The 21,685-nt window shown below is 45.6% G+C and overlaps 1 protein-coding gene across 4 annotated transcripts in view; it reads right to left on the bottom strand.

The window, feature by feature from the left end:
- The window catches only part of LOC144950998 (rho GTPase-activating protein 26-like), a 106,209-nt gene extending 85,814 nt beyond the window's left edge, over window positions 1-20,395 (bottom strand). For all 4 annotated transcript variants that reach the window (XM_078881212.1, XM_078881213.1, XM_078881214.1 and 1 more), the window contains exons 1-2: window positions 20,043-20,395; window positions 19,742-19,918 (exon numbers count right to left, since the gene is read on the bottom strand). In XM_078881212.1, coding sequence (XP_078737338.1) covers window positions 19,742-19,895 — 154 coding nt within the window. In that variant the 5' untranslated portion in view covers window positions 19,896-19,918; window positions 20,043-20,395. The remainder of the gene's footprint in view (window positions 1-19,741; window positions 19,919-20,042) is intronic.
- Window positions 20,396-21,685: the final 1,290 nt, after the last annotated feature.

Raw genomic sequence — 21,685 nt, 5'->3', positions numbered from 1 at the left:
AGACCAGGTAGCTTCCACACAGCGTTACGCAACCGATGAAAAGATATTGCCGCTCGACTGATTCGGAGTGAGACCTCTGCTGATAAACTGGAGCTGGTCATGAGCACACTGCCCAGGTATGGGAAACTCTCTACTCTCTCCACAGAGAGACACACACACACAGAGACACACACACAGAGACACACACAGTGACACACACAGTGACACACACACAGAGACACACACAGAGACACACACACAGAGACACACACAGTGACACACACACAGACACACACACACTTACACAAAGACACACACAGAGACACACACAGTGACACACACACACAGAGACACACACACAGAGACACACACAGTGACACACACACACAGAGACACACACAGAGACACACACACACAGAGACACACACACAGAGACACACACACACAGACACACACAGTGACACACACAGAGACACACACACACAGAGACACACACACAGAGACACACACAGTGACACACACACAGACACACACACTTACACAGAGACACACACAGAGACACACACACAGAGACACATACAGTGACACACACACACTTACACAGAGACACACACAGAGACACACACACAGAGACACATACAGTGACACACACACACTTACACAGAGACACACACAGAGACACACACACAGAGACACACAGAGACACACACACAGACTTAGAGACACACACTTACACAGAGACACACACACAGACTTACAGAGACACACACACACTTACACAGAGACACACACAGACACACACACAGAGACACACACAGACACACACAGAGACACACACAGACTTACAGAGACACACACAGACACACAGACTTACATAGAGACACACACAGACTTAGAGACACACAGACTTGCAGATACACACACACAGACTTACAAACCCACACACTTACAGAGACCCATACACACTTACACAGAGACCCAAAGACTTACACAGAGACCCACAGACTTACACAGACACCCACAGACTTACACAGACATCCACAGACTTACAGGGACCCACACACCGTGGATTTTCCTCCGGGTCCTCCGGTTTCTTCCCCTCCACATTTAGAATCAACGTGCACGCGTTTAGAGTGTTTGGCTGCTCTAAATGTCCACGTGATGATGATGACGAGCCACTCCGTTGAGCTATCGATTGGGTTAGCCAGGTTGCTTCTGACAAAGGGCTACACACAGCACAGTGGGCTTCACCTGGTTAAAAACACATTGTCCTGCGGAGGGAGCTGGTAGGAACGTTGGGTTGCTCGGTCAATGGCCTGCAGGGTCAACGGCGGCGTGGTGTGTTCCGCAAATATGGCCGACTGTGCGGGTGGGCACAAGCCGGCGTGAGTAGGTTAAACGTTGAGTTTTATAAGGGCACCACGGGGTGACCAGCCCCTCCCCACCCAGCCCCACCCCCCATCCAGCCCCACCCTCCCCACCCAGCCCACCCAGCCCCTCCCCACCCTAACCTCCCCACCCAGCCCCACCCTCCCCACCCAGCCCCTCCCTCCCCACCCAGCCCCTCCCCACCCTTCCCACCCAGCCCCTCCCCACCCTCCCCTCCCCACCCAGCCCCTCCCCACCCTCCACTCCCCACCTAGCCCCTCCCTACCCAGCCCCACCCAGCCGCTCCCTGCACGACGGACTGACACAATAATCCCCTGTGGGCTGGTGTAAACCAGGAGGTTCCTACCAGTATACCAAAACATATCCGTAGTAGAGATGACTGACAGATGCTCAACACCTGCGTTACGCGGCGATGGATGCAGTGAGCGGGAATCGAACTCGGGATTGGCCAGCTCTCAAAGTGCAGTCCGCTAAATTGATTGACGACCTGTTTCGATTTAAAGCTTCTGTCGTGACTGCAGGGATTCATCTCCTTGGTTCTTTCGGTAAAGTCACGTAGAAGGGAAATGATAAAATAATAAAAATAAAACATTTTAAAATTTCGATTTAAAGCTTATTTCGTGACTGCAGGGATTCATCTTCTTGGTTCTTTCGCTAAAGTCACGTAGAAGGGAAATAATAAAATAATAAAAATAAAACATAATAAAATTTCGATTTAAAGCTTCTGTCGTGACTGCAGGGATTCATCTTCTTGGTTCTTTCGGTAAAGTCACGTAGAAGGGAAATAATAAAATAATAAAATAATAAAACATAATAAAATACAATTCTCACGACGTTTCGGCCACAACGCAAGCAGCCGTCCTCAGGTGAAGAACAGGTCTGTCGGGGAGACCGCTGCTTGCGTTGTGGCCGAAACGTCGTGAGAATTATTTGAGAATTATTTTATCATGTTTTATTTTTATTATTTTATTACTTCCCTTCTACGTGACTTTACTGAAAGAACCAAGAAGATGAATCCCTGCAGTCACGAAAGAAGCTTTACATCGAAAAATAAAACATCTGGATTTTTTCTTTTTCATTAGGACGCTGTCTTTCCGACAGACCTGTTCTTCACCTGAGGACGGCTGCTTGCGTTGTGGCCGAAACGTCGTGAGAATTATTTTATAATTTTCATCGTTATTATTTTATTATTTCCCTTATAAACAATTATTTAATTATGTTTTATTTTTATTATTTTATTACTTCCCTTCTACGTGACTTTGCCGAAAGAACCAAGAAGATTATTGACGACCGCTAGCCCCCACGTGAACGCGCACGTGTGCACACACACACGCACACACGCACACACGCGCACACACACGCACACGCACGCACACGCACACACACACGCACACACGCACACACGCACACACACACGCACGCACACACGCACGCACACACACACACACACGCACACGCACACACACACACGCACACACACACGCACACACACACACACGCACACACACGCACACGCACACACACACGCACGCACACACACACGCACACACACACACACACGCACACACACACACACACGCGCACACACACGCAAACACGCAAACACGCACACACGCACACACGCACACACGCGCGCACACACACACGCACGCACACACGCACACGCACACACACACACAAGCTGGTAAACCAGTCTGTTAAGTGAGCCTCGATTGCGCTCGAGGGATGTCGACTTGGGAAGAAATGTGCAAACGCACAGAAATGCACTGACGCTCGCGAAAATATGCGGACTTATATGGGCTTATCCACAGACCCTACACACACGTAAATACACTGACTCGCAGAATGACGTAGAGCGTCAAAGACTTGCACAGAGGCTATGTCGGCAGACCTAGATGGGATCTGAAGAACAACGCAGGAACCTCTACACTCGAATAGTATATGACCCATAGGCTGAAACAGAGACCCACAGACATACATAGAAACCCACAGATTTATGCAGAGACCTACAGACTTAAATAGAAACCCAAAGACTCACATTAAGACCCATAGACTCACGCAGAGACACAGACTCACACATAGACCCAAAGACCAGAGGTGTGGACTCGAGTCATGTGACTTGGACTCGAGTCAGACTCGAGTCATGAATTTGATGACTTGCGACTCGACTTGGACTTGCATAACAATGACTTTGTCCCACCTATGAGATGTGGACTCGAGTCATGTGACTTGGACTCGAGTCAGACTCGAGTCATGAATTTGATGACTTGCGACTCGACTTGGACTTGCATAACAATGACTTTGTCCCACCTCTGCCAAAGACTCACACAGAGATCCATAGACTCACAGAGACCCGTAGACTCACACAGAGACCCATATACTCACACAGAGACCCGTAGACTCGCACAAAGACCCGTAGACTCACACAGACCCATAGACTCACACAAAGACCCATTGACTCACACATAGACCCATTGATTCACACATAGACCCATAGACTCACACAGAGACCCATAAAACTTACATAGAGACCCATAGACTCACACATAGACCCATAGACTCACACAGAGAGCCATAGACTCAAATAGAGACCCAAAGACTCACACAAGAGACCCATAGACTCACACAGAGGCCCATAGACTCACACAGAGACCCATAGACTCACACATAGACCCATAGACTCACACAGACACAGACTCACACAGAGACAAAAAGACTCACACAGAGGCTCAGACTCACACAGAGATCCATAGACTCACACATAGACCCATAGACTCACACAGAGACCCATATACTCAAATAGAGACCCAAAGACTCACACAGAGACCCATAGACTCGCACAGAGACCCATCGACTCGCACAGAGACCCATAGACTCACACAGAGACCCGTAGACTCACACAGAGACCCGTAGACTCACACAGAGACCCGTAGACTTGCATACAGACCCACAGACTCACATAGTGATCCACATGCTCGCACAGAGACGGATGAAGCCAAACACTCAACACCAATGGAACTGATGTGGCTGAACTTTGCAGAAACCCTCCAGAATACCAGTCGTAAGACTCAGTGAGGCCTTCCGGGGTGAGTGAAGGACATCATTTTGTACAGCGCTATCATCGGGAAAACATGCAGACTGAAATGGAATGCGGCGTAAAAATGTATTTTTCCACAGTAAAATGTAGCTATTTATGCATTATGAAGTCCTGAACATGTGGTGTGTGTGTGTTTGTGTGGTCGCTGTTGGCTGTGTGAGTCTTTGGGTCTATGTGTGAGTCAATGGATCTCTGTGTGAGTCTGAGCCTCTGTGTGAGTCTTTTTGTCTCTGTGTGAGTCTATGGGTCTCTGTGTGAGTCTGTGTCTGTGCGAGTCTATGGGTCTCTGTGTGAGTCGGTAAAGTCACGTACGCGACTTTACCGAAAGGACCAAGAAGAGGATATTTCACAATCACCGACCATGACAAAAAAAAACTATACAGCGAGCTCAGTTAGGCCTTAACTGGTAAAATAAAATTGTTTTAGTTTAAGTTCTAACCAGGCTGAGACTTTGCTGATGAGTGTGTGCCCGCATGCGTGCCCTCCCGCATGCGTGCGTGCGTGGGAAGGTGAGAACACGCACTTCGAAGGTTACTCGCGCGACTTGGCACAGGAGCCGAGGCCACAGCGGGCACCATGAGGGAGTCGGTGAAAGTCACATTGTCCGCTGTGTGTCCTCTTTGTCTTTGTGTGGGGGCCTCATCGCGGGGAGCGGCGGCGCCGGGGTTAGCGCGACGCGCTTACCAACCCGGCCACCCGAGTTTCGACCCGCTCACGGCCAACGCCATCACCGACAGAAGTCGCAAACGGGTTTTGATTCCTTACCCGTACCCGTACCCGGCCGCACCAGGGTCACAAACGGCGACCCGTACCCGTACCCGGCCGGGTACGGGTACCCGTTCCCTACCCGTACCCTACCCGAAATGAGTGACAAACGGTGACGCGCCAGTGACTCACGGCCTACCCGTACCCGGCCGCACCAGGGTCGCAAACGGCTACCCGTACCCGGCTGGGTACGGGTAGCCGGGTATCGGGTAGAGTACGGGTATCGGGTACCCGGTTGCGACCTCTGATCACCGGTGACGATTATCTGAACCGGGCCTGGTGCCAGGGCCTGGTGCACATTTCCAAAAAACTAAAACAATTTTTTTATTTTAGCAGCTAAGGCCCACTGAGCGAAATGGCTCTTTTTCAGAAGCAACCTTGACACAAATGGTCGCTCAATTAAGTGGCTTATCATGTGGAACTTTATAGCAGCCAAACACTCTAAGCACGTGATGTTGATTCTAAACACGGAGGGAGAAACTGGAGAAAATTCCACGTGACCACGGGGAAAGAGAGAGACACGCAAACTCCAAATATACAGCAGCATCAGGATTGGGATCGAACTCACGACCTCCTGAAGACCAGGCGAGGTAGTTAACATCTCCCCATGGAGAGAGAGAGACACGCAAACTCCAAATATACAACAGGCATCGTCAGGGTCGGGATCGAACTCACGACCTCCTGTAGACCAGGCAAGGTAGTTAACATCTGTCTCGTTCTGTCTCATTTGTATTGTTCTGTCTCCTTTGTATTGTTCTGTCTCGTTTGTATTGTTCTGTCTCGTTTGTATTGTTCTGTCTCTTTTGTATTGTTCTGTCTCTTTTGTATTGTTCTGTCTCGTTTGCATTGTTCTGTCTCGTTTGCATTGTTCTGTCTCTTTTGTATTGTTCTGTCTCGTTTGCATTGTTCTGTCTCGTTTGTATTGTTCTGTCTCTTTTGTATTGTTCTGTCTCGTTTGTATTGTTCTGTCTCGTTGTCTCGTTCTGTCTCGTTTGTATTGTTCTGTCTCGTTTGTATTGTTCTGTCTCGTTTGTATTGTTCTGTCTCGTTTGTATTGTTCTGTCTCGTTTGTATTGTTCTGTCTCGTTTGTATTGTTCTGTCTCGTTTGTCTCGTTCTGTCTCGTTTGTATTGTTCTGTCTCGTTTGTATTGTTCTGTCTCGTTTGTATCGTTCTGTCTCGTTTGTATCGTTCTGTCTCGTTTGTCTTGTTCTGTCTCGTTTGTATTGTTCTGTCTCGTTTGTATCGTTCTGTCTCGTTTGTCTTGTTCTGTCTCGTTTGTATTGTTCTGTCTCGTTTGTATCGTTCTGTCTCGTTTGTATTGTTCTGTCTCGTTTGTATTGTTCTGTCTCGTTTGTCTTGTTCTGTCTCGTTTGTATTGTTCTGTCTCTTTTGTATCGTTCTGTCTCGTTTGTATTGTTCTGTCTCTTTTGTATTGTTCTGTCTCGTTTGTATTGTTCTGTCTCTTTTGTATCGTTCTGTCTCGTTTGTATTGTTCTGTCTCGTTTGTATTGTTCTGTCTCGTTTGTATTGTTCTGTCTCGTTTGTCTTGTTCTGTCTCGTTTGTATTGTTCTGTCTCTTTTGTATCGTTCTGTCTCGTTTGTATCGTTCTGTCTCTTTTGTATTGTTCTGTCTCGTTTGTATTGTTCTGTCTCGTTTGTATTGTTCTGTCTCGTTTGTATTGTTCTATCTCTTTTGTATTGTTCTGTCTCGTTTGTATTGTTCTGTCTCTTTTGTATTGTTATGTCTCGTTTGCATTGTTCTGTCTCGTTTGTATTGTTCTGTCTCGTTTGTATTGTTCTGTCTCGTTTGTCTTGTTCTGTCTCGTTTGCATTGTTCTGTCTCGTTTGCATTGTTCTGTCTCTTTTGTATTGTTCTGTCTCGTTTGTATTGTTCTGTCTCGTTTGTATTGTTCTGTCTCGTTTGTATTGTTCGTCGTGAGAATTGCATTTTATTGTGTTTTATTTTTATCATTTTATTATTTCCCTTCTACGTGATGGCTTTACCGAAAGAACCAAGAAGACTGTCCCTCTCGTCTGTGTCACCTCGCTTGGGGTGGCGCAGAGTTCACGCGAGAGAGACGCACCGTAAATCGTTAACCACGTCTACTGCCGTACGCGTGCAGGCTAAAGGTGAGCGAGAAAATCAATTTGCTTTCTCACTATAACGCTTCAGTGCGTGGAGGAGGCCCTGTCTGTGATCATCCACAATTCCTCGGCTGTTTGGACGTGGGTTTTAAGTGGTTAACGGTTCGATCATTGATCTTATTTTACACGCTTTTATTTAACTCGCTCTGTCTGTTGTTGTTGTATACTCAAATGTTGTAACTCAATTTTAATTCACTTCGCAATGCGGTATCGACTGAAAACTTGGTCTACTTCCATATTCTATCATAAAAAATTAAAAACATATTTTTGAAAAATTATTTTTATTGCACGCTTTTATTTAACTCACTCTGTAGGTTGTTGTCGTCGTCGTTGTCGTATTCTCAAATCTTGCAACTCAATTTTAACCCACTTCCCAATGTGGTATATCGACTGCAAACTTGTTATACTTATTTCTTACTGATGACAATACTATATTCTATCATAAAAATGTAAAATATATTTTTAAACAATCTTTTTACACGCTTTCTATTAACTCACTCTGTCTGTTGTTGTATCCTCAAATCTTGCAACTCAATTTTAACACACTTCCCAATATGGTATATCGACTACAAACTCTGTATACTTATGTCATACTGATGACAATACCGTATTCTATCGTAAAAAATAAAAAACAAATTTTAAAAATTCTATTTACACGCTTTTATTTAACTCACTCAGTCTGTTGTTGTATCCTCGAATGTTGCAACTCAATTTTAACCCACTTCCCAATGTGGTATCGACTCCAAACTCGGTATACTTAAGTCATACTGATGACAACACTATATTCTATCGTAAAAAATACAAATAAAATATTTTTAAACCATTTCTTTTTTATATGTTATGTTTCGGCTTGGATCTAATAGTCCACGCTCAACTCACGTTGGCTGTAATTGCCCACGGTCCCTTACGTTGTGGCAAACTTTGGGGCCACTTCCTGGAGTCGTGAAGTTCTATATTACTAGTAATGTACATTTCATTAAAGCGTGTTTCTTAAAAAGTTTTTTTAAATATTACTTATTTATCTCGTGCGGTTCCTCCGTCTTGTCCGTCTCATCTGTTGTCTGTATCTATAGACTGTCATCTTATATGTGTTGTCTGCATGGTCTGCATGGTCTGTATCATCATATTCGTCGTCTGTGTAGACCATCTCGTCTTGTCTGTCATTTGTTGTCTCGTCCGCGTCGTCTGATTTCGAGGTCTTTTCCTCGATTTTCTGTTTGCACTCAGTCACACAGTCACTACAAGATGTTTTCCTGTTCATGTTTTAGTTTTTTGTTTGTTGCGGTTGCACCCCGATTCAAGAGCCGCATGCCTCACAGGGTTATCTCCATATATATAAAAGGCAAAGTTGTGATTATGTGTGTCTGTTCAAAATGTTTAGCGTATTTCCCGACATGCAACAAACTGGGAATTTTCCATGTGGCTACTTTCCCGACTGTACACCATGCACACATTATTAAAATACAATTTTGTGGGGTTTTTTTGGGGGGGGGGGGGGGGAGCTCAATAATGCATTTTTTTTTGCACGGCAAGTGAGCTGTGACGTCACATCTGTCACGTGACCCGCGCACGTGGAAGCGTAACGCATTGTAGTGTAGCGGTTAGCGCTTCGCTGCGCTACGAACCCGGCGACCCGAGTTCGATTCCCGCTCAAGTCCACCACCGGTGACGATTATTTCAACCGGTCCTGGACCTCCCCTAGGTCGACTCAGCCTCAAACGAGTAACTGGTGTGCTGTGTGTGAACATCGCCACTGGGGAGACAAAGGCGGCCGGGCGTCGTGAATCCAAGTCCCGGGCGAAGCCGGGTAGTACAGCGAGTTTAATAAATGAAACTGAAAAAACTGAAAATGTTTTCTCCGCCTCGTTTGTTCACATGGTGTGCATGGTGTGTGCCGTGTGTCCTCTTGTCTCTATTCTGTCTCGTCTGCTGTCTTCTCTATAATGTCTGCCTGTCTGTGTTGTTTCCCGTACGGGGAGCGGTGGCGCAGTGGTTAGCGCCACGCTTGCGCTACGAACGCGACCACCCGGGTTCGATCCCCGCTCACGGCAAACACCGGTGACGATTAATCTGAACCTGTCATGGGCCTCCCCCCTAGGTCGACTCAGCCTCAAATGAGTACCTGGTGCGGTGTGTAAACAACATCGCTGCTAGGGGAGACAAAGGCGGCCGGGCGTGGTGCTGGCCACCCACCCCCTCGTGTGCCTCAGTGCCCGGCCTTCATAGGTGCTCGCTAACAGCACTTGCCCCTACAGTCTGTGCAGGCTATACGGGGAACCTTTGTCTCATTTGTCCGTCCCATTACAGGCGTTCTAATTGCGCGTGGCCGTCTTCTATATTCCCTTTAACCATTATTCGGCAAGTCTCGTTTACACTTTGAGTTTGGCGGTCACACACGTCGCCGCGTTCCTTCCCGTGCTCCGTCTCCGCGTTTGACGCTCTCTTGGGGGTGATCGTTGTAAGAATACAACTTGCACAAGTGCGCGTGCAAATCTTAGTGGCTATTTTTTATCCGGGGCCCGTTCTGGGCATCCCTTAGGTCCACTCAGCCATAAATGGTCACTGGCTATATGTGAGGTGGTGGGCAATGCATTCTGCACTTCAACTCAAGAGTTTTTTTTTAGTACCTACAATGATTTTGAGTCTCATTCGCGAGAGCGAGTACGCGAGTTAGTGGGCGAGTGAGTGGGCGAGCGGGCGAGCGAGCGGGCGAGCGAGCGGGCGAGCGAGCGGGCGAGCGAGCGCGGGCGAGCGAGCGGGCGAGCGGGCGGGCGAGCGAGCGGGCGAGCGATCGTGGGCGAGTGAATGACTGTATGAGTGAGTTTAAGTAATGAGTTTATTTTGTTTAACCAGAGACTGGGATGAGTCTCGTTCGCAAGAGCAACTGACCCGGATGGCAAAAGGAATACAAAACGAAGTCACTGTACCTGCAGAGCCATGAAGCGAACAGAAGTCGGAGCAAAACACAACTTCTTCTAGATTTGAAGCTTTCGTGACTGCAAGGATTCATATTCTTAGGGTTTTTCGGTAAAGTCACGTAGGTAAAAAATTAAAATGAATAAAAGTAAAATAAAATAAAAATCACGACGTTTCGGAGGCAACACAAGCTTCCGTCTTCAGGTGGAACCGTCACAGCACGATTGCTGTATCATTTCTCATTTACTTGATACAGCAAGCGTGCTGTGACGGTTCCACCTGAAGACGGAAGCTTGTGTTGCCTCCGAAACGTCGTGATTTTTATTTTATTTTACTTTTATTAATTTAAATTTTTTACCTACCTGGTGACTTTACCGAAAAAACCTAAGAATACAAAACACAACTCCGTCACCACATGAGAAATCGAAAATGTTACGCAAACAAAACGTCCCCCTGCAGAGGCAAGTCGGCTCGTGCCGATTATTATTTTCAGACTGATCACAAACCTGTCAACCCCTTATCATTGCCAACCTCCATTGGAACCTCATTTGCCAGTAGCAAAATATGATAATTGTCTTTTTACCCTTTTATCTGGCAACAAAACTGACACTTTTTTTACAAGGAGTCATGTTTGCATTGACCACAATACCTGCGGTCGGAATGCAAACAAAAAACACAACTCTGATAATGTATGCACTGTCCTTGAAATTGATTGGTCCACACCCGAGACAGCTTTCCTTAGAGCCTAGTCTCACATGGTGTTGGACCAGATGACGCCAAAAGGCGCACAACTCAAAGACAATGCACCATCAGAGTATGAGAGCTCGGGGCAAGCATTTACACCATTGGAACCTCATTTGCCAGTAAAAAATATGATAATTGTTTTTTTACCCTTCTATCTGGCAACAAAACTGACACCTTTTTACAAGGAGTCATGTTTGCATAGACCACAATACCTGCAGTCATCTGGTCCAACACCATGTGAGACTAGGCTCTAAGGAAAGCTGTCTCGGGTGTGGACCAATCAACTTCAAGGACAGTGCATACATTATCAGAGTTGTGTTTTTGTTTGCATTATGACTGCAGGTATTGTGGTCTATGCAAACATGACTCCTTGTAAAAAGAGGTGTCAGTTTTGTTGCCAGATAGGAGGGTAAAAAGACAATTATCATTGCCAACCTCATTACAGACCAACTCAGACCTTACTGGTCACCCCGTGCCACCTCATGAATCTAAACGTTCATCCTACAAACGTCCCATCACAAGGGAGAAACACAAACACAGAGACACTCACCACTACTACACTTACCACTAGCACACTCACCACTACACTCACTAGTACACTCACCACTACTCACCACTACTACACTTACCACTAGCACACTCACCACTACTACACTCACCAATGGTACACTCACCACTACTACACTCACCACTATTACACTCACCACTACTCACCACTACTCACCACTACGTACCTGCCAACCCCTTATCATTGCCAACCTCATTACAGACCAACTCAGACCTTACTGGTCACCCCGTGCCTCTTATACATCTCAACGTTCATCCTACAAAGTCCCATCACAAAGCACAAATAGACAAAAAATGTTGCCCGTATTGAAACGGCTGTACGCCGTATGGACTTGCAAACTCAATTCCCCCGTACAAGAATACGGATATAAAACCGTACGGGTTGACAGGTGTGTGATCAGAGCACAGTACAATTACAAATGAAGTCTAATCAATATAAAAACCAATAAATGATGGGGGGGGGGGGGGGTGAATATTGCACGAATGTGAACCAGACAAAGGACCCCCCCCGTGCGTGTAGCCTCAACGGACTTTTGGGGCAAGTGCTGTTGGCGAGTAGCAGCAGCAGCAGCGGCGGCTACGAAGGCCGGTACGGTGGCACACGAGTGGGTCGTGTGGCCAGCACCACACGCCCGGCCGCCTTTGTCTCCCCAAGTAGACAGACAACGATGCGCATACAAGGGGGATGACGGGTCCCCGCTGTGGACACGCATTCACAAATCTACTTGCTGTGCGATGAGCAAATTAAGAACATCTTCGTGGTTCTTTCGGTAAAGTCGTCACGTAGAAGGGAAGAAATAAAGTAATAAAAATTAAACACAATAAAATACAATTCTCACGACGTTTCGGCCACAACGCAAGCAGCCGTCCTCAGGTGAAGAACAGGTCTGTCGGAAAGACAGCGTCTGAATGGGCACCACCAGGCTTGACATGAGTCTATGGGTCTCTGTGTGAGTCTATGGGTCTCTGTGTGAGTCTATGGGTCTCTGTGTGAGTCTATGGGTCTCTGTGTGAGTCTATGGGTCTCTGTGTGAGTCTATGGGTCTCTGTGTGAGTCTATGGGTCTCTGTGTGAGTCTATGGGTCTCTGTGGTTTGAACATCTTAACATAACTCGTGTTTTATTGCCAGAAAGGGTAAAGTCTATTTTTCATACTTTCATACTGGCAAAAAGGTCCCATGATAAATAGAACTTTCATCCGTTCAGACTTTATAAATGCAATGTGATCATTCCACTCCTGACGATTGGCCACAGTTTCCGTAGCTATGACCAATACACTACTACACCTACAATTTAAAATTTGACCAGGTAAGGCATTGGCATTGGGCCTTACCTGCTCAAATTCTGCGACCTGGCCACTATCAACAACATTGTCTAATGGTTGTTATTGTTTGACTTGCATCCCACTGGGATTTTTGTACGCGGCGTTGAAATGCGGTGTTTTTTTATGGAAGACTTTGCTGTTTTTTTTCCACGATTTTTTTTTCTGTTGCGTGTAGTCACTTGAAGTCGTTTCTTTGTTCATGTTTTTACTTGTCGCCGTTGCGCTCTGAGTCAAGAGCCGCATGCCTCACAGGGTTATCTCCATAAATATATAAACGGCAAAGTTGTGATTATGTGTGTCTGTTCAAAATGTTTAGCGTACTTCCCGACATGCAACAAACTTGAAATTTGCCATGTGGGTACTTTCCAGACTGTACACCATGCAAACATTATACAAATACACTTTTTTGGGGGGGGGGGGCTCAATAATGCATTGATTATTTGCATGGCAATTGAGCTGTGACGTCACATCTGTCACGTGACCCGCGCACGTGGAAGCGTAACGCATTGTGGTGTAGTGGTTAGCGCTACGCTGCGCTACGAACCCGGCGACCCGAGTTCGATTCCCGCTCACGGCCACCACCGGTGACGATTATTTCAACCGGTACTGGGCCTCCCCTAGGTCGACTCAGCCTCAAACCAGTAACTAGTGTGGTGTGTGAACATCGCCATTGGGGAGACAAAGGCGGCTGGGCGTGGTGGATCCAAGTCCCGGGCGAAGCCGGGGGTAGTACAGCTAGTGCCTAATAAATTAAACTAAAACACAATCGATAGCTCAACCAAGTGGTTTATTTCGATTTAAAGCTTTCGTGACTGCAGGGATTCATCTTCTTGGTTCTTTCGGTAAAGTCACGTAGAAGGGAAGTAATAAAATAATAAAAATAAAACATTATAAAATAATTCAGACGCTGTCTTTCCGACAGCCCTGTTCTTCACCTGAGGACGGCTGCTTGCGTTGTGGCCGAAACGTCGTGAGAATTATTGTATTGTTTTATTTTTATTATTTTATTACTTCCCTTCTACGTGACTTTACCGAAAGAACCAAGAAGATGAATCCCTGCAGTCACGAAAGCTTTAAATCGAAAAATTCCAGTTCAGTGATTCTGCACTTGCTCTATTACTATAGTACTATACCACCTTCAACTTTTACTACTTGAGCATATTGCCACTACAGTGCAGAGGAAAGTGTAAACCAATGACGGAATGTGTAGTGGACAACGACGGGATATCTGCCCTTGGATCGTGATGATGATGATGAACTATTCAACTATTTTTAAATCCTTTATATTAAGTTCACTTGCTTGCTTGCTTGCGCGCTTACGACCGTGCAAATCTTTCGATCGTTTTTTAACCCACTTCCCGTGATCCAATCGAGCTGACATTTTGCACACAGACTCGTTGTGCGTGACAATTTATTTTCGTGGAAAATTTTTTTCCTAAATTTTCCACTTTTCAGGAATTTTTTTTTCATATTTAATTTAAAATACCAATGTGATAAAAATGAAACTCTTACTCAAGAAAAACAGAAATGAATAATAAAATAAAACCGATGCCACGCATATAAAGGATTTATAGCGAAAAACTTTGTTTTTACGGGTCAATTTTTTATTTGACCAGGTAAGGCCCATTGAGCGACCTGGCCACAAATGATAGCCCAACGATGTGGCTTATCGCGTGCAAATGTATAGCAGCCAAATACGTTGATTCTAAATGCGGATGGAAAAACCGGGGGACGCGGGGAAAATCCACATGACCACAGAGAGAGAAAACGCAAACTCCAAACATACAGCAGGCGTCAGGGTCGGGATCTAACCCATGACCTCCTGCATACCAGGCGAGCTAATTAACATCTCACCGTGGAGAGAGACACGCAATCTCAACATATACAGCAGCCATCAGGGTCGAACTCACGACCTCCTGCATACCAGGCGAGGTAGTTAACATCTCACCGTGGAGAGAGAGACACGCAAACTCAACATATACAGCAGCAGGCGTCAGGGTCGGGATCGAACCCATGACCTCCTGTATACCAGGCGAGGTAGTTAACATCTCACCGTGGAGAGAGAGACACGCAAACTCCAAATATACAGGAGCAGGCGTCAGGGTCGGGATCGAACCCACGACCTCCTGTATACCAGGCGAGGTAGTTAACATCTCACCGTGGAGAGAGAGACACGCAAACTCAACATATACAGCAGCAGGCGTCAGGGTCGGGATCGAACCCACGACCTCCTGCATACCAGGAGAGGTAGTTAACATCTCACCGTGGAGAGAGAGACACGCAAACTCAACATATACAGGAGCAGGCGTCAGGGTCGGGATCGAACCCACGACCTCCTGTATACCAGGCGAGGTAGTTAACATCTCACCGTGGAGAGAGAGACACGCAAACTCAACATATACAGCAGCAGGCGTCAGGGTCGGGATCGAACCCATGACCTCCTGTATACCAGGCGAGGTAGTTAACATCTCACCGTGGAGAGAGAGACACGCAAACTCCAAATATACAGGAGCAGGCGTCAGGGTCGGGATCGAACCCACGACCTCCTGTATACCAGGCGAGGTAGTTAACATCTCACCGTGGAGAGAGAGACACGCAAACTCAACATATACAGCAGCAGGCGTCAGGGTCGGGATCGAACCCACGACCTCCTGCATACCAGGAGAGGTAGTTAACATCTCACCGTGGAGAGAGAGACACGCAAACTCAACATATACAGGAGCAGGCGTCAGGGTCGGGATCGAACCCACGACCTCCTGTATACCAGGCGAGGTAGTTAACATCTCACCGTGGAGAGAGAGACACGCAAACTCAACATATACAGCAGCAGGCGTCAGGGTCGGGATCGAACCCACGACCTCCTGCATACCAGGAGAGGTAGTTAACATCTCACCGTGGAGAGAGAGACACGCAAACTCAACATATACAGGAGCAGGCGTCAGGGTCGGGATCGAACCCACGACCTCCTGTATACCAGGCGAGGTAGTTAACATCTCACCGTGGAGAGAGAGACACGCAAACTCAACATATACAGGAGCAGGCGTCAGGGTCGGGATCGAACCCATGATGATGATGTGGAATATTGCAAACTCCTCTGTTGGGTTTAAGCCCCGTGTGACTTGTAAATAAAACATTTCCAAGAATAGCGACGTGTTACTGTTTTTGACGACTAACTTCTTGCTTAGGGGAAAATCCACGAGATATTAATGTAGGTCAAAGCCTCAGGTTGCGCGCAGTTAATCCACGAATGGGATCAACCGCACGCGGATAAACCGAGATTCCATTGCGTTAACATTTTCAAGTGCAGCAGCAATAGTAATACGCTTGATATTATTCAGATGCTGCAACCAATACCACACTCCTCCATATGATGTGTTCATCAACAACGACTGCTATTGAGAGCTGCCCGACACACTGCACACAGACACGTGACTGATGACAACGACTGTAACATGTATATTTGATTATTAATTGCAAGGATATCAACTCAGATGCTGAAGCCAATACATCAACCCCACTCTCCTTCACGTGTTAACATCTACAACCCAATGCACACGTGAACTCAACTCAGTGATGAAGACTGATGATGATGATGATGAAGTTACGTTTGAAGCACTATTAATTGCAAATACCATACTTGAATCTATTCAGAAGTTTAAGCCACCGTGTAATTCACTCCTCACAACTGATCACAGTACTGCTGTGTTCACATCTACATCCAATGCACACAGACACTCAACTCAGTGATGAAGACTGATGATGATGATTATCAAGTTGTGTTTGAAGCACTATTAATTGCAAATACCATACTTGAATCCATTCAGAAGTTTAAGCCACTGTGTAATTCACTCCTCACAACTGATCACAGTACTGCTGTGTTCACATCTACAACCCAATGCACACGTGAACTCAACTCAGTGATGAAGACTGATGATGATGAAGTTATGTTTGAAGCACTATTAATTGCAAATACCATACTTGAATCCATTCAGAAGTTTAAGCCACTGTGTAATTCACTCCTCACAACTGATCACAGTACTGCTGTGTTCACATCTACATCCAATGCACACGTGAACTCAACTCGGTCATGAAGACTGATGATGATGATGAAGTTATGTTTGAAGCACTATTAATTGCAAATACCATACTTGAATCCATTCAGAAGTTTAAGTCACCGTGTAATTCACTCCTCACAACTGATCACAGTACCACTGTGTTCACATCTACAACCCAATGCACACGTGAACTCAACTCAATGATGAAGACTGATGATGATGATGATGAAGTTATGTTTGAAGCACTATTAATTGCAAATACCATACTTGAATCCATTCAGAAGTTTAAGCCATTGTGTAATTCACTCCTCACAACTGATCACAGTACCACTGTGTTCACATCTACAACCCAATGCACACGTGAACTCAACTCGGTGATGAAGACTGATGATGATGATGAAGTTATGTTTGAAGCACTATTAATTGCAAATACCATACTTGAATCCATTCAGAAGTTTAAGTCACTGTGTAATTCACTCCTCACAACTGATCACAGTACTGCTGTGCTCACATCTACAACCCAATGCACACAGACACTCAACTCAGTGATGAAGACTGATGATGATGATGAAGTTATGTTTGAAGCACTATTAATTGCAAATACCATACTTGAATCCATTCAGAAGTTTAAGCCACTGTGTAATTCACTCCTCACAACTGATCACAGTACCGCTGTGTTCACATCTACAACCCAATGCACACGTGAACTCAACTCAACGATGAAAAGATTTATAACAACAATTACATGAAATTTTGATTTAAAGCTTTCGTGACTGCAGGGATTCATATTCTCAAATTGTCTTGCTGTGGATTTCACACCTTGATGATGATTGCTTGTGTTGCAGTTGAAACGTCGTGAGAATTTTATTGTTTTATATTTGTAATATTTTTATTATTTTATTATTTCCCTTCTACAATTACATTTATACTGTAAAGCGCTTTCCATAAAATATCTCAAAGCGCTGTTCAGCAGATAGCAATAGCAGACACTTAGTGTAAAACAATTATATTATAATCCATTTACTAAATGAACTAACAGTTTAGCAAGCGGAAGCGTATAAAAAGGTTTAAAAACGCATTTGAAAAAATCAGATTTCTGATGATTCTGAAGTTATATTTTAAGCACTATTAATTGCAAACATTACAACTTTAATCCATTGATGTGTAAGTCACTTCTGTAACACTTATCCTCACGACTGATAACAAAGTCCCACACAACCCCAATGCACACACCCAACTCAGTGATAAAGACTGATGATGATAATGAAGTTATGTTTTAAACACTATTAATTGCAAACATTACAACTTTAATCCATTGTTGTGTAAGCCATTGATGTATCACTTCTCCTCACGACTAACCACCCAGACCCACAGTATTTACAGCTACAACCCCAATGCACACAGACACTCAACCGAGTGATGAAAAACGATGAGTTATGTTTAGTAAACAATAGTCAATGCAACGTTGTAACGAAATCCATTCACAAGTGAAAGCCACTGTCATTGACTCCTCTCTACTGACCACACAGACTCACAGTATTCACAGATACAACCCCAATGCACACAGACACGAACACTTCGTGCTGACGACTGATGATGATGATGAAGTTATGTTTAAACACTATTCATTGATATTTAAGCCACTGATGTATCACTTCTCACCACTACTGACCACACAAACAGCCACAATTTGTACACAGATACGACCCAATGCAACACAGACACTCAACTCAGCGATTAAACATGATAGGCAAGTTAGTTTTAAATAAACAATAGTCATTGCAACGTTATACTTGAATCAATTCACAAGATTTAAGGCACTGCTGTATAAGAATGTACAACTCACGACTGACTTGCACAAGACAGGATCACGGTGTCTGACAGCTACAACCTCAATGCACACAGACACCCAACTGAGTGATGATGATGATGAAGTTATGTTTTAAACACTATCCATTGATATTTAAGCCACTGATGTATCACTCCTCACCACGAATGACCACACAGACAGCCCCACCTTGTACACAGATACGACCCAATGCAACACAGACACTCAACTCAGAGATTAAACATGATAGCCAAGTTAGTTTTAAGTAAAAACAATAGACATTGCAACGTTATACTTGAATCAATTCACAAGATTTAAGGCGCTGCTGTATAAGAATGTACAATTCACGACTGACTTACACAACAGCTACAAGCCTCCATGCCCCGGTCAACCTATTTAGGGGCGTCGTTGTTGTCGTGTTGTTGTTGTTGTGGTGTTGTTGTTGTGGTGTTGTTTTGTTGTTGTTGTGTGGTTGTGTTGTGTTGTGGTTGTGTTGTGTTGTGTCTGTGTTGTTGCTGTGTTGTTGTTGTTGTGGTTGTGTTGTTGTTGTTGTGTTGTTGTGGTTGTGGTTGTGTTGTTGTAGTTGTGTTGTTGTGTTGTTGTGGTTGTGTTGTTGTGGTTGTGTGGTTGTTGTTGTTGTGGTTGTGTTGTTGTTGTGTTGTTGTTGTGTTTGTGGTGTGGTTGTGTTGTTGTGGTTGTTGTTGTGTTGTGGTTGTGTGGTTGCTGTTGTGTTGTTGTTGCTGTGTTGCTGTGTTGTTGTCGTGTTGTTGTTGCTGTGTGGTTGTTGTTGTGTTGTGGTTGAGTTGTGGTTGTGTTGTTGTGGTTGTTGTGTTGTTGTTGTGGTTGTGTGGTTGCTGTTGTGTTGTGATTGTTGCTGTGTTGCTGTCGTGTTGTTGTTGTTGTCGTGTTGTTGACGAAGTCTTTGACTCACTTTTAAAGGCGGCGACGAGGCCTCGTCCGTCCTTGATGAGCTCTTTGATGAACTTGTTCGTCTTGTCGAGCGCAACTTCGTGAGACTTGAGACGTTCCCTGAACTGAGGGCTGTCGATGTGACAATCTACGAACTCCAGCGGCGGTAGCCCCATCTTCCTTGCGTCTTCTTCCTCCTCTACACAACAACAAACAAACAACAACAACAAACAGCTCAATCATTAAAAAGTTATAGAAAATTTTTGTGGAGACCCCCCATCAACAACGCAGAGTGATACGGGACACGAGGTGAGACCACTTACCTACTGTGGTTGTTTGATAACTGCAGCAGCAATAATAACTATTTATAATAATTTATAATTTAAACTAAAACTCTAAAAAAAACTCCCACGCCGCCAAAATCAACCCCCGCGGACACGAACCTCAAGCTGAACGATTTCACATTTTTCTGTGTTTTGGTGATATAAATGTACGTTTAACTTTATTAAAAAAACACTAAACTAAACTTGCACTAACACGGCAACGTTGACGTCGTCGTCGTTGTTGATTATAATTCTGCGATCGTTTTTAAAAGTTCACGAAGTTAAATTCCCACCACCCTCCAAACGCTGCCTGCAGAGAGAGCTCAGCCACCATTTTTTTTCTAGGAGGAGGGGGCGGGGGTAGTGGGGGATGAGGGGCGGGGCTAGTGGGGGGTGAGGGGGCGGGGGGGAGTGGGAGATGAGGGGCGGGGGAGCGGGGGGTGAGAGGGGCGGGGGGTAGTGGGGGATGAGGGGGCGGGGGGAGCGGGGGGTGAAGGGCGGGGTAGTGAAGGATGAGGGGGGCGGGGGAGCGGGGGGTGAGGGGGGCGGGGGGTGAGAGGAGATGGGGGTGAAGGGGGCGGGGGAGCGGGGGGTGAGGGGGGCGGGGGAGCGGGGGGTGAGGGGCGGGGCAGCGGGGGATGTGGTGGGGGCTAGTTGGTGAGGGGGGGGGCACTGAACGTGAGTAGCGCGTCACGTGACCCGGCTCCACCCGTGGCCATGTTGGGTAAGGGGGCCTCGGGGTAGAGGGAGGGGCTGGGGATACTCATTCAAATATTAAAGCGACGTTTCGGGGAATGGACCTTTCGAAGCGAGGCCAGTAGAGAGAGAGAGAGATCGAGTTGACGATAGGAAATTTGCGCTTGTATATACACCGCCGAGAATTCGATAATTAAAAAAAAAATTCTGATGTTTTTTATTTTAAAAACGGGAATATTTTAAGAATAGTTACGCGAATGGCAGCTATTGGGTAGCAGACACAAACCCCCCTTGAGTTAATCACAAAGTCTCAACGAAACTGATTTGTATTTAAAAATAAAAGTTACTCGATTCTAATACGATGCAGTCCGCCATTGCCTTGACCCCTACCCAAGATGGCGACCAGCGAACTCAAACTAAATAAATTAATAATACGGGCGGGGGGCGGAGGGCGGGGCGAGCTAATGACCAATCGCACGTCGCCCTGCGTCACCACGTGACACGGACGTGACCCATTCGCATGTGTTGTGTCATATCTAAGAGGTCAGAGGTGAGGGCTTTTTAAATCCCTACTGCTGTAGCGTCACCACGCGGGTGCTACTGAGAATTGCACCGGTTAAGTTCCGAGCTCTCGTCCTAGCAATGGGGAATTTCCACCCGATGTCAAACCTCCACGTTTGCCACGAACAAGTGCCACTGTTGACTTTCCGCAAATCGTTACAGGGCACTCCCCCACTTACGAACACTCGACTTGCGGACTTTCAGAGATACGAACAAACCTTCTTGGTTCTTTCGGTAAAGTCACGTAGAATGGAAATAATAAAATAATGAAAATAAAACATAATAAAAAAATGTTGTTATGTTTATAATAAATAAAACATAATAAAATAACTTTATTATGTTTTATTTTTATTATTTTATGTGACCGAAAGAACCAAGAAGATGAA

This window comes from Lampetra fluviatilis, chromosome 60, assembly GCF_964198595.1.
Source record: "Lampetra fluviatilis chromosome 60, kcLamFluv1.1, whole genome shotgun sequence".
Taxonomy (NCBI): domain Eukaryota; kingdom Metazoa; phylum Chordata; class Hyperoartia; order Petromyzontiformes; family Petromyzontidae; genus Lampetra; species Lampetra fluviatilis.
The sequence above is the reverse complement of the archived record's forward strand: the minus strand, read 5'-3'. Positions and strand labels throughout refer to the sequence as shown.